The sequence below is a fragment of the Calidris pugnax genome, unplaced genomic scaffold (genome assembly GCF_001431845.1).
Source record: "Calidris pugnax isolate Ruff unplaced genomic scaffold, ASM143184v1 scaffold52, whole genome shotgun sequence".
Classification (NCBI taxonomy): Eukaryota; Metazoa; Chordata; class Aves; order Charadriiformes; family Scolopacidae; genus Calidris; species Calidris pugnax.
This window is the reverse complement of record NW_015090811.1, coordinates 5,071,590-5,085,100: the sequence shown is the minus strand read 5'-3', so window position 1 is coordinate 5,085,100 and position 13,511 is coordinate 5,071,590. Positions and strand designations below refer to the sequence as shown.

The following is a 13,511-nucleotide window of genomic DNA, read 5'->3' as shown; positions in this document are numbered from 1 at the left end:
AGTGGAGCTGGGGTCCCCTTTCTCTGTCCCCCCCATCCATGCTGGCACTGGGGGTGTCAGGCTTTCTGCTGGTTGACATGTGGTTGAGTAGAGGTTGCTGTTGTTCTACCAGTCCCACTGATGCTGAAGTCCCATTGACTCCAGTCCCTCTGATGCTGAAGGTGCCCAGATCCTCTGACAACAGTTTCTGCAAATCCCATGAACTGATCAAAACAACATTTTTGCAAATAAACCATTATGATTTCCCTGTTGCATCAGCGCTCCTCATTTTTTGGTAACTGAAGCTACAAAGAACAGGTTGATGAAACAAGCCAGATCTGAAGGCAGGAGATATTGAAATGTGGAAGATTTAATTTAACATTTTTTTATTACATATTTTTGGAGCTCTGATTATACCCCTGCCCTCCAGGAGTTTATTTACCTAAGGAAAATTATATGACTGATTACAAGATTGCAGGTTCATTTTCACTGCTGAGAAATCTTTTTTTTTTTTTTACAGCTCATGTTACACTTGCATGACTTGTAAAGTTTTGTAACATCTTGAAATTTTTAATGCTACATTGCGGAAAGGTACTTACATATAGATGAAGTAGGCAGAATAGTTTCTTTGCAGTCTTTCTGAGGGGGAAAAAAGTTAGTTTCTTGGTTTGAATAGGCCTGTGAGTGGTTTCTTTGAGCTGTTGGACAGTGAGTTCATGGGGTGCTCGCAGGAGCTGCCTGGTGTTTGTCCTTCAGGCTGAGTGCAAAGTGAGAAACTGTGTCTTTAAAACATAACATAAGAAGGAATGCTTTCTACAGGGGAATAAAGATAAATTATGCAGAAATCGTGACCGCAGTGTGCATGGAATTACAGTGGCGAGATCCCCATGGTAAATATTTGACAAATAGGACAGCATCTTAGTCTTAATCTCAGTTGTTCCAATAAATCATTGCACCTGGGCCTTTTAAATCATAATTCACGTCAGCCAGCACTGCATACTGACTTAAGGTCAGGAGAGATTTCCAGATGTATTATGATGATTATCTAACAATTCAGTTAATAGAGCCATAGAATTAGATGAGATTTTTGTCAAAACCGATGTCACAGCAACAGAGACCTTTGACTGAAACAACATCATGAATATTGGATAAGATCCTGCAGTGCTGCTCCTCCATGTTATGTTATTATCCAAGTATGAAGGTTATAAATACAGGAGTTATAGTGTTTGCTTTCCAGTTGGTAAAAACAAGGAAAAAAAAAAAACGAACCCCATAATCAAGTTCCAATACACAACTAGATATAATATAGCTTTTTCTTTTTATATATATCTGTATATATATCAAGTAAAAAAATCTAAAATAGTTGGAAGTAAAAAATGAAAAAATAGCTGATTGTGTTATTTTTTTCTTTACAGTGATATGGTAGCAAATACAAGACAAATGAGTAATAAACCTTTACATAAGGTGTTCTGGTCCCATCTCCATCAATAGGGCTCAGACTGGAATAGAAAATGGAACAAGGTGATGTTTTGTTTTTTGGCTACAGCTTCTGCAAGTGACAAAGATAACGTTGAGAAGAGAGAAGGAAATTATAGCACGAAATAAAATAAAACTGCAAAGTGTTTTCCAAAAGACCTTAAACATCATAGGGTAAAATTTACTTCTGAACTGGGGGAGCAAACATGAGGCATCACCGAGTCCTTCTTAGGCTGAAAATACTGTGTGCTTATCCTGGCCTCAAAATACATCCCTAACGTTGAGAAGAGAGAAGGAAATTATAGCACGAAATAAAATAAAACTGCAAAGTGTTTTCCAAAAGACCTTAAACATCATAGGGTAAAATTTACTTCTGAACTGGGGGAGCAAACATGAGGCATCACCAAGTCCTTCTTAGGCTGAAAATACTGTGTGCTTATCCTGGCCTCAAAATATATCCCTTTTGTGCCACCTTATCAGAAAAAAAACACACCAAAACCTTTTCAATGACTTCCCCCTCCTCCCTGTAGCCAACCTTAAAAAAAGCCAAACCACAAATCCATCGGATGGCCCAAGCCAGATGTGAGACCTCAGTGATGCACGAGGGGTCGGCGGCCCTTTGCCCAGGGGTGAATTTTCTCCAGAATTGGTTACGTTGTAAAATGTCAATTGGTTAAGCTTGGCAAATGGTCACACTGAGCCCTATTTTGGCCGTAGAAAAGAAAGAAGGACTAGTCTCAGCATAAAATAAGATCATATAGACGGTCAACACAAAACGTTAATTTTTTTTCTGTTGTCTGCATAATAATAACATCATGTTTGCATATAGGACAGCTTTTGCATTATTGCTCTACTTATAAGAATATAGTAAGGAACTTAGAACAGACTCGCACATTACAAACTTAAGGTTCTTTGGTGAAGAATGAGAAAACAGTATTTTAGCTGTAATCGAATCTCAGACAAGTCTTCGTTTTTTTTTTTATCTGTTGATCCTTTGGATTCTCTCGCAGAGGAGGGAAAGGTACTGAGTCAGCTTGACCATGGCGACGATGGCCACCCCGCCAATCATCATGCAGGTGGGCCAGAAGAGGGAGTGGAACAGCACGTTGGAGCTGTACAGTTTGGTTAATATCACGTTCTTCTGCACGCCTTCAGGGTCGTAGAAGCAGGAGAAGCGTTGGTATTTTCTGAAGTTTTCCATCACGACGTTCACCAGTGACATGGATTCCTCGTAATTCTTGCCGCACTTGGGTATGTAGGAACACTGGGAAGAAAGCAAAGGGAGAAAAATGAGTCTCCAAACCAGATAGAATGCCTGCTTTCAGGTGGCAAGCAGCAAAATCTCAAGATGATTATGCTTTTCATAATACGAGTGGAATACCATTAAGCTAATAATAAATTTATCACAGACAAAACTCAATATTTTGCACATCTACAGAATTTCCCATCGGAGAACCTCCAAGTGCTGTACAAACATTAATGCTTTAATCTGCGCAGCGGCCTCGTGAGATAGGTGAATATATTATTATTGCTAATTTACACATGCAAAAACGGAACTGATGAAGTACCTCTTCATCTGAAGTGGCATGCATATGCTGGCAGTTAGACGGGTAATTGACTCTCTGTAAATAGAAATCTGGTGGTTCAGATCTCGCTTGGATTGGATCAAAGTGATCGTAGTGGGCACAGGAGTTCACCCAAGGAGGAGGAGGCTGATGAGAGACCTTTACAGAAATTTTCCCTTGGGGGGGTAACTCCTCAATTAGGGACAAATAAATAAAATGTGATTTTCCTACTGACAACCCAGAAAACTTTCATTCAACCTCAAGCTGAAGATCAGCCTGGCTGCCAGGGTGGCTCTTAGTCTTGTTTTCTCTCTTGACCCCAGCCCAAGTCCAACAGCTCCTCTCCGAAGATGCTGCTTGAATTTCAGTCTCAGTCACAAAGAAAAGAAGATTTGGGGGTGGCTCTTTCTAGCTCGTTTTCAACCTAGCATTCCTAAAGAATACTAAAACCAAGCTAATTATAAAATTAGTTTATGGAGTCTGTGTATTGAAGATATTCCCTGGGATCCGTAGGACAGTAGCCCTGGGCTGTGCTGACCATTCCCTGCAAAGAGCTAGCGTGAGCTGGTGAGGTAGTGGACGGACACGTGAGGACCAAGGCTACATCAGGATTTTGATATAGAACAGAAATATCCTAATTTGTTTTTGCTGCTGGTCTGGACTAAGGTTGATGGGAGGCACCTCACTCTCTCCTCTCTTCCAGGTGCTCACTCCCCTCCACACCTGAAGGTTTTTACACCTGCCCAGGATTTTGATTAAATTCCCTACCCAGGTAAGTCCTACTTCAGGAGGGGTGGAAATCTGCGGCTTAAATTCTCTTTGAAAGTGTGTGTGGTCACCCAGAAGGTCGCTACTCCCTCCGAGTTATGGGGTAGTCATGGGTCCCACCATAACCCCAGCTATGGGGTGGCCATGGGTTCCACCATGCTCCGTGCCTGTGCTGCCAAACCCTCTTGTCCCAGGTGAGCACCTAAAGTAGCTCCAGATAATTTAATGAGAGGAAGTGAGTTTTGCAAGGGAAAAAAAAAGATGTTTTGATTAAAATAATGTGACCCATGGCTTTTGATTGTTATTGTGTTAATGTATATCCTTTATAAATGTCCCTCAGTTCTTTTTCATGACTATGCCATGACTTTTTTGTAAGGTACTGTGAAAAATCTCTCGTCCTAATAACGATCAAAGGATTAACTTCATAACAGGACTTGATTGATTCATTGGCAAGTTTATGAGCACAGAATATGATCTGAAGCACGGCAGAAAGATTGCCTGGCCTTAGCAGACTGGAGCATTAAGGGTAGAGCATAGCAGGGCTGCCACTATGAATATTTCATAGAGCTCTAGAAATCAGAGACGGAAAATATCAGAGCGGTAATATCTCATCCATCTTCCTGCTGGTGCAGCTCTGCTCCCTCCAGGATATTCTCTTGCACTCTGCTCAGCTTTGTCTTAAATGTCCAAAGCCACGAACCCCCTTCCAGTGCCTACGACTCTTTAATAGATCATAATCTAATAAGTAGGAGAATTTCTCAGTGAAGCGTACCTCATTTTCTTTTACTAAATTATGTGCTATCACTGCCGTAACAGCGGTATTTCCAGCTCAGATGCTTTCTTTTTTTTCTTGCAAGTTTGGTGCTATACACTTTTGTTTCTTGAAGTCCTAGCTGTTACTGTCCTGAGTGAGGAGATTAACATGGGGACTGACATGGAATTTCATACCCACAGCTGTTGTGCTGTACCTGTGACTGTAGACCACTAAGTCTCTGCTGTTATCTTACACCTCTGTATTGTCAAACGCTTGGAAATCTGCAAATCTGAAAGTAAACAATGACTGCCTCTCCACCTCAAGCAAGGGCTCTGTGATAAAACGTGAGAAAAGTGGTTCTGGCGTTAGTTGCAACTTGGTGATGAGAAGGACATAGTAGACAGCTACAGAGAGAACTTGTTATTACATTTGCAGCTCAGCTTTTCTATTTTAAAGGACTGGAGAGGTGACCTGTATGAACCATCTCTGGACTTGCCCCCTCCAATGCCATCCTCAGTACAGAGTTTCTCCAGGGTTTATCCACTCAACTTCTGAATGTCTCCAACGGTGGAGATCACACACCACCTCCCGGAACGCTGGGGGTGGTTATATTTAAGACAAGCCTATTGCCAGAGAGGCCCCCAGTTCAGGGTGGGCAATGAAATACCTGGCTCTCATCGTATGTCTGAGGCTGGGGTGTATGTCCCTGTGATCTGTGATAGGACAAGAGGAGATGGGTACAAACTTGAATATAAGTTCCACCTAAACATGAGGAGGAACTTCTTTACCCTGAGGGCGGCAGAGCCCTGGAAGAGGCTGGTGGAGTCTCCAGGGAGGTGGTGGAGTCTCCTTCTCTGGAGACATTCAAACCCACCTGGACACGTTCCTGTGGGACCTGCTCTGGGTGGACCTGCTCTGGCAGGGGGTTGGACTAGATGATCTCCAGAGGTCCCTTCCAACCCCTAAAATCCTATGATTCTGTGAAAGGGGTGGGGATGTCGATGTACAGCTCTTTCGGAAAGTGCCATGGGTTTGAACCGAGGGCTGAAGGAGGAGCTTTGTGCCTGTGCTGGCTAGGTATTGCTTCCTGCAGCCGGAATTCTGCAGCCCCAGCCCAGAAATGAGCCTGCTGGGACTGGCAGCCCATCATCGCTGCTCCCCCCACGCCGGGCACGCTCCTCTCTGAGTTATAAATACCCAGCCCTTCCCCGGGAAACTGTGAGATCCCCCCATCATTTCTCAGTCTCAGGCAGCTCTAGCTGGCGCGAGGGTGATTCTGGTGATTAAAGCCTCCTTGTTATCTCACTTATGGAGCAGGGGTATAAATCAGCAGCGGCTCCGGTGACACGAAAAGAATCAAAATGATAGAGTATGGGATGGGAACGGGGCCTCTAGAACTGCTTTAACTGCCACAGTCCTTCCTCAGGGTGACAGCCTGGCTCCGTGGTGTGGGTGTGAGGGGACAGGGGTGGATTTACCTCTCCCAGAGGCTGTTTCAGCCTCTGACAGCCAAAAAAACCGAGAAAAGTGTAGCCGTGAAAGCATTTAAGCCACGACGGCTGTAGTGTTGACAAGGGGCTGGACTTGTTGGAAAGGCTAGAAGTAAAGTATGCACAGTGAGAGCGATGAAAAAGGGTGAAAAATCTCCTGTGCCTGTCTGGGAAAGGCTGGAGCAGCTCGAGGGGTATCCATCCCCTTCCCGCTGATTCCCACCGGAGCCCAGCAGCTGCCGCACGCTGTGGAGCTCCGTACAAAATAAATGGCACCTTCTCCATACCCCACCTTGTGGGCCAGCAGCAAGTCTCCTTAGATGAATCATTACTTAAAAATCAAAGTGGGTTCTGCTCCGTCTGCGCGGGCTGGCAGGGAGAGGAGAGGAGACAGAGAGGCTCCAGACGCTGCTCTGCTCAGCGAGGCAGAGAGGTTGGCAGGGGGATGTTGGACCTTTTGAAGGTCGCTGGTGTCACCCCCAGAGGGTCAGCACTGGGTTCTGCAATGTCCCCAGTAATGCCAGGGCTCAGACAGCCAGGGGAGGCTTTTTTTTTTTAAATTCATTTGGCAAGGAGAAAGGTAGGAAATGCAGATCTGAATAGGAGAGGGAGGGAGAGAACCCAGCTGAAGCATCACCCTGCTCAGGGCTGCTCGTCTCTGGTCCAGGGGAAGCCCGGGGTTGTGCTGGTCTGGGTTTGGAGTCTCCACCAAGCACAAGAGACCGGGTGTTTTATAGACATTGCAAACTTCCATTCAAAACTGCTTTTGGATTCAAGTCACGTCGCCAGCAGCATGTCAGGAAAACCTAGGGATCCTCCCGAGAGCAGAGCTTAACCTGTAAAACAACCTTGGGCTGGAGAAGTATTAACTGTGCCTACATCAAATTAAGAGGGGGTGGCATCCGGGAGAATTTCAAAGTCCATTTCGGCAAGTGAAAATCACCAATAACAGAATGTGGAGATTTATGGTGAATGTCTTGATTTCTTTGAATCCAGTGGAGCACGGTGACCGATCTGTTTTAATCAAATTGCAGCACGAGCATCACTGGATTTTTGCTCCTGGCCCAGCAGAATCACAGAATCTTCTAGGTTGGAAGGGACCTTAAAGATCATCTTGTCCAACCATCAACCTAACTATGACAAAAATAGACACCCACACAACAAACAAAAAGCAACACCATCACTAAACCATATCTCCCAGCACTACATCAACCTGTCTTTTGAACATCTCCAGGGACGGTGCCTCAACCACCTCCCTGGGCAGCCCATTCCAATGTCTGGTAACCCTTTCAGTAAAAAATTTTTCCTAATATCCAGCCTGAACCTCCCCTGGTGTAACTTGAGGCTGTTAATTTTTCAGAAAGTGGGATCTGTCCTGCCACAGGCTTTAGGATAGTCTGTGTTCTGCAGTGATGCTGAACTGGGGGGGAGAACGTGGGGCACTTTTCTCCCTTTTACACTTCAGATCCAGAAGACTTGGTCTCTCAGCCACAGGAGCTAATTATCCCGCAGAATAACCGGCCCGGTGCAACCACTCCGTGCTTTGACTAATTTTAATATCGCTTCATCTTAATATGCAGAAGTAATTTGGTCGAGTGAGCTGCTGCCATAAATAGAAAGGCAATAGGTTACGTTGTCAGCAGCCTGAACCGGGGCTCTGCTTTGCTGAGCACCCGCAGTTTGGGGGTTCGGTGACCTTGGATAACGAAGTAGTTAATGCAAATCTGGCACTCGAGGGTCTAATGACTTCGCTGCATCCAAGCTGGCTGGGATCAGAGGTACCCAGGCGATAGATACACAGAAGGGAAGGTGGGAGAGGGACATTCCTGGGCCCAATCCTGCCCAGGAGCAGACAGCCACCTGTGAAGAGGCGGTGTCGTGCCGGGGTTTGATGCACAGCGTTGTCTCAGCTGCACAGCTGGGGCTGCGGGAGGGCGAGGAGATGCCTTCTGTGCATCCACCACGTTTGTTAGAGCCTCCAGACAGGGGCTGGCTCCTTCCCACCTGGATGGAGTTACACTGGATTCTGTACCTGCCGAAGCAGAGGGAGGAATTCTGCTGATTTGTTAAAAATCAGGTGGTTTTTTTGGTTCAGTGTCTGGAATCAGACTGACTCCTCAGCTTATACATGCCCCAAAGCCAGGCCTTTAATTTTTTTGTTGCTGCTTTTATCTTGACAGTCCCTGCTCCCCAAACTTTCAGCGTCTTTGCAGCATCCACAGGGGCTAAGTGCTGTGCCTTGACCCCAGGGGCACATCTGACCTCGATGGAGATGCTCAGGGTGCAGAGCTGGTCACCAGAGATCGAGGTGGAGGCATGTTTGTGGTTAGACACCGAGGTTTTGGCTCTCTTCTCAGCTCTCCCCACTATCTCGATGTGCTCCCTGCAGGGAACAGAGGTGGAAAACTGCCCCATCCAGAGATGTGAGCTCAGTTTGTGCCCTGATTTCTGCTCTCTCTGCTCTGTATTTACCAGGGAAGCAGGAAATGGAAGCCTTATATTGTTTTAAAGTGAGGAATGGGTATAACAAGGGAAGCAGCCCTCCAGAAACCCGTTTAGGAAGAAATTTTATTCAGTGCTCCTACCTCGGAATTAATTTTCATTGTTTCCTCATTGTGGTAGAGCAGAAGCTTCTGGCCAGAAGAGGTGAGATTAACGTACACCTGGAGGCAGGGGTACTGAGAGATTTTCCAGCAGTCTGGACCGCAGCTAAATGAGCAGTTGAAGGTTTCCGTGATGGATGCGTTGAGAAGCGAGCACTGACCCTCTTCTGTCCAGACACTAAGCAGGAAAAAAAAAAGAGAGGTTAGAGCATGGCAGGAATGGGAAATAAGCACTAAACACAGCTCAGGCTTTGAGTGGAGGATATACCAAGGGGCATCTTGTGGGAGATGGTACATAGAATCATAGAATCATTCAGGCTGGAAAAGAACCTTGGGATCATCGAGTCCAACCACCAACCCTACTCTACAAAGGCCTCCCCTACACCATATCCCCCAACACCACATCTAAATGACTCTTAAACTCATCCAGGGATGGTGGCTCAACTACCTCCCTGGACAGCTTGTTCCAGTGTCTGACCACTCTTGCTGTGAAGAATTGTTTCCTAATGTCCAGTCTAAACCTACCCTGTTGGAGCTTGAAGCCATTCCCTCTCGTTCTATCACTAATGACCTGTGAGAAGAGACCACCACCGACCTCTCCACAATGTCCTTTTTATAGTTGTAGAGAGTGATGAAGTCTCCCATCAGCGTCCTCTTACTCAAACTAAACAGTCCCAGCTCCTTCAATAGCTCTTCATAAGATCTATTCTCCAGGCCCTTCACCAGTTTTGTTGCCCTCCTCTACACCCACTCCAGCACCTCAACATCTCTCTTGTATTGAGGTGCCCAAAACTGGACACAACACTCCAGGTGTGGCCTCCCCAGTGCTGAGTACAGGGGGACAATCACCTCCCTACTTCTGCTGGTCACACTATTTCTATTACAAGTCAGGATGCCATTGGCTTTCTTGGCCAATTTCTACATGTTGCAGGGCTTTGAGCAAAGGCTGGACTTTCTCATGTTGCACATCGCAGACAGTATATTATTCTGTAGCACCCAAGGTTTGTGCTTTGGGCACAAAAATACCCAAATTTCTCATGTCTGTGTATAAAGGGACTTAGGACTTTTTGTCTGGAGAAGGTATATTAGAAGTATCAGAGAGGAAAACTGAGCAGCCTGCCCTGGGGAGAGCACAACGTGTGTGGTGCTGCCTGATGGGACACCCTGGACCAAAATTCGGTGGTGAACCACAAAACCCAGTTCAGTTCAAAGTGAAGGCTGGGAGGACAACTTTGAATTCCCACGGTATATTCATGGACATGAAGACACAGTAACGCACAGGTGGTACCACAGGCAGCTCCACCTGTGGAAAGGCTTTTTCTAGTGGCAGTTTGCTCCATATTCTGTAAGTTAAAGCAGCAGTTGTAACCACTCTGGAGGATTTCAGCTTATCTCCAATTCACCAGAGGCTAAAACTGGAACGATGGTGTGCCCTGCCAATGCTCACTTAGGTTTTTTGCCTGTATTTAAAAATCTATGTCTGTATTTTCCTTGGGGACGAGAGCAGAGGGCTCTCTGTGAGGTTCTTCCCAGGCTTGGGGGGTGGTTTCCCCCCCAGGTCCCCGCTTTAGCCCCACTCATGTCTGTCCTGCCATCAGCAGGCTGAGGATCTGCTTGTCCCTCGCCAAACCCACCAAAGGCTTAACACACTAAGTGATATCAAAGATTTCTGACTAATTCTCTTGGTATTCTGCTTTGGCAGGAATTCTCCTTGTATATTCCATTTTACATTTATATTAAATTATGCTATGATTTCTGGGGGGAAATCAAGTGAAAGGATTTTTCCCCCCCTCCACCTCCCAGGCAGTGTTTTTCAGTTTCTGTAAAGGAGAATAACCCCTGAGGAGATGTGGCTGTGCGAAGAGAAGTGTCACGAGGACTCTTGGGTTGTCGTCTTTGCCTCCCTTTCACCTTCCTGGCTGCTGTTTTATTCATGCAGGGGGGTAATAAAGTGACACCTACCTACCAGACCTGTGAAGATGGAATATTTAATACTTCCTAGGTGCTTTGATATCTTCTGGCAATTTTTTCACATAGTTTGTAATATAAATCCTCTCTTTCCACATGAACAGCTTTGACCTTAGCAGCCTCTGCAACTGACCCTGATACTGCTCAAAGGTCTGGGAGAGCAATCTGGAAAAGCAAGTGCCCCCGGATGCTTAACAGATCTTGATCACTGTTCTCAAAATCTGAACTTTGCCTGGATTTAAAAGGGACAAGTACCCTTATTGCACAAATAAGATGCTGCAAATCAGTACAATTTATCCTCAGGCATCGCTACTTTTTCCTCATTGCTGCAAGGTCAAGGAGGATTATTTTCCTGCAGGTGCACAAGTATAATGGAGGATGTTCACACCAGTTAACTGTAGGCACTTTCTGTACATGCCTAAAGAAACAGCCCGTGGTGGACAAACCAAAATGTGCCAAGCGTTGGCCACTGTCTCAGGGTGGTTTTGGGCCTGTTTTGATCAAACTAATGTTTTGATCCCCAATTACACATTTTTCCTTCTCCCATCTCCACTGATCAGGGCAGAAAAAACATTGCTGACAGCCTTATTACGGTCCGGGCTGGATTTTAAATAGGGCTGGGTGCTTGAGAACTGGTTTCAAATGCTGCTAATGAATCACAGGCCAAACTTTCTGCTCTGTGACAGAGAAGGAAGCCAGAGACGGCCTCGGAAAAATTAAGCGCAGCGCAGTAATGATGAAAGATGATCTTTCACTTTCAGCAAATTACTATATTTCAGGAGGATTTCACTTGTTAAAATGAAAGCAATAACCGACGTGGAAAACTACATACTACGAAGCAGCTCGATTTCTTTCCCAAATTAATTCTCCATTCTTCATTTGAAAGCGCGGTGTTTCTCCAGGCCACTAGATGTTTTTGCTGTTTTTTGCCTCAGTTTGGGCTTTGCAGCAGCAGCCCCTGAGAGGCTCACAGGGTTCAGCATTCTAATTCTAATTCTTCCCTTGCTTATATAGGGATTGCTCAGCTCGCATTCACTGTAGTTGTGTCCAGTTTATACTGGGGTAGGGAAGTGGAGAATCGGTGTTGAACAAAGGAAAAACTCTACACCTTTAATAAAAAGAGTCAAAAGAATGAGACACGAGAAGTCAGGTGGAGCAGAGAGTGTGAGATCAGGGTGACCCTCAGGAAATTACCTTTGCATGTAAGACCGCAGCAGGGTGATTCCCAGGAGGAAGAACATCATGATAGAGCACACCATCATGGCCAGCCCCAGGAGTATGGCCCGGTCTTCTCCGGCTTTTAGGGCGGTGACTGTTTTCCTTTTGTCCAGTAGGTCGTGATCCCTGATTTTTTGGTAAATATTTCTGAGGTTGAAAATAATACATTCTTATGTGAAGTTCATAGTTAATCAATGAACCCTCTATATGGTTCCACCTCCATACCCATCTCGTGAGAGAGAAAGGCTTAAAGGTCTTCAGATGTCTTCACTCTGACCTGGTGAAAACTTACTCATCTCCAAAATAAATTAGAGACATTTCTGAAAAGGTAAAAACCTCTTAGAGCAAATATAAAGATTAGACCCTTGTGCCAGCTCAGTAAATCCTTCTTTAGTACAGCTTAATTGGCTCAGGTGAATTTGACCTGTCGGTGCCAGTAAATCCTTCTTTAGTACAGCTTAATTGACTCGGCTGAATTATCCCACAGGTGAATTTGACCTGTTGGTGTCGACTTAGGCCACTAGAAGATGTTTAGGTATATGAGGTGTCTTTTCTTCGGCTGAATATGGTAGCAGGTCTTGTGTTACCATACGTAGAAAACAGCCTGAAGAAAATCGTCACTAAAATTATCTGAAAGGACCACATTCTTTTTTGATTCCCCGCAGGCTAGTGGCTTGGGTAATTTTCCGCCCCGAGTGTGACTCAAAGCTCATGAAACACTATGGGGATTTTGCAATTGATTTCTGTGGGTTTTTTGATTGGGAGCTTATTTACTTTGTTTATAAAATAGCTTTCTGGAAGCCCAGTTACTCATTACAGTGAAATGCTCTCAGAAAATTATCCACCAAAGCGATTTGTTCTGGGATTAAAAAAAAAAAAAGAAGATACAACAAACCATTGCCCCTTCAGCAGAGAGTCCTTTGCATTTTTCTAACCATAAGTCCTTCTTTCATCCCCGAGCCTTTGATGATTCAATGGGTCACGAGGACACAATGGTGAAGAAGGAAATATTTGAGTACATTTCAAACACACTCAAACTTTGTGGGTTTAAAATGTACTTACAGACCTGAGGCTGGTCAAAATCTCCTGTGTTTTCTGTTAACGGTTCTTTTGAATCATCCAGGCAGCACCCGAAGCATGTGAACCGCACGCCTCTGAGCCCTGGCACCACCATAACATGGACATAGTGGAAGAAGTTCCTCTTCTACTGTCTGCAAAATGGCAGGTGAGCAACATCATCATCACTTTGGGCTCTAGCAAACCCACCGCCCATTTAAGCTGAAACCACCAAGTTTCACTCAACCTTGGGGAAAAAAGCACCGGGTGTCAGGCCGACCGTAATAACTTTTACATTCACCAACAGGGATGAAGAAATAGAGTTAGGACATAAGTAAAATCATACATAAACGCAGCAGAAACAACAAAAGAGGTTTAATCATAAACTCCCTGGAACTGGAATTGAGTTTGTATTTAGATGGTGAGTCACAGCCGGGAAAAGGACATACGGTGTGGGGTTTTATCACAAAAATTTAGTTTAGATGGTACTGCAGTCGATAGTCTCCCATACCTAAGACCCCTTGAGGTTTCTTCATCCAACTGTAATTTATATCTTTAGATGCCTGTGGTTTCTCCTCAAAACCATCCTTTAAAGCTTGTCAATGTTTTCCTAGTTGGAAAGGAAAATCCTGTC

The 13,511-nt window shown here is 45.0% G+C and overlaps 1 protein-coding gene across 9 annotated transcripts in view; it reads right to left on the bottom strand.

The window, feature by feature from the left end:
• Positions 1-1,734: 1,734 nt before the first annotated feature.
• KCNMB2 (potassium channel subfamily M regulatory beta subunit 2) overlaps positions 1,735-13,511 on the bottom strand; it is a 154,802-nt gene continuing 143,025 nt past the window's right edge. For 7 of the 9 annotated variants that reach the window (XM_014938875.1, XM_014938879.1, XM_014938877.1 and 4 more), the window contains 3 exons: positions 11,798-11,968; positions 8,618-8,813; positions 1,735-2,719 (listed from right to left, as the gene is read on the bottom strand). In XM_014938875.1, coding sequence (XP_014794361.1) covers positions 2,435-2,719; positions 8,618-8,813; positions 11,798-11,968 — 652 coding nt within the window. In that variant the 3' untranslated portion in view covers positions 1,735-2,434. Of the gene's footprint in view, positions 2,720-8,617; positions 8,814-11,797; positions 11,969-12,883; positions 13,033-13,511 lie in introns of all 9 variants that reach the window. The other 2 variants (XM_014938881.1, XM_014938882.1) reach the window with 2 other exon arrangements.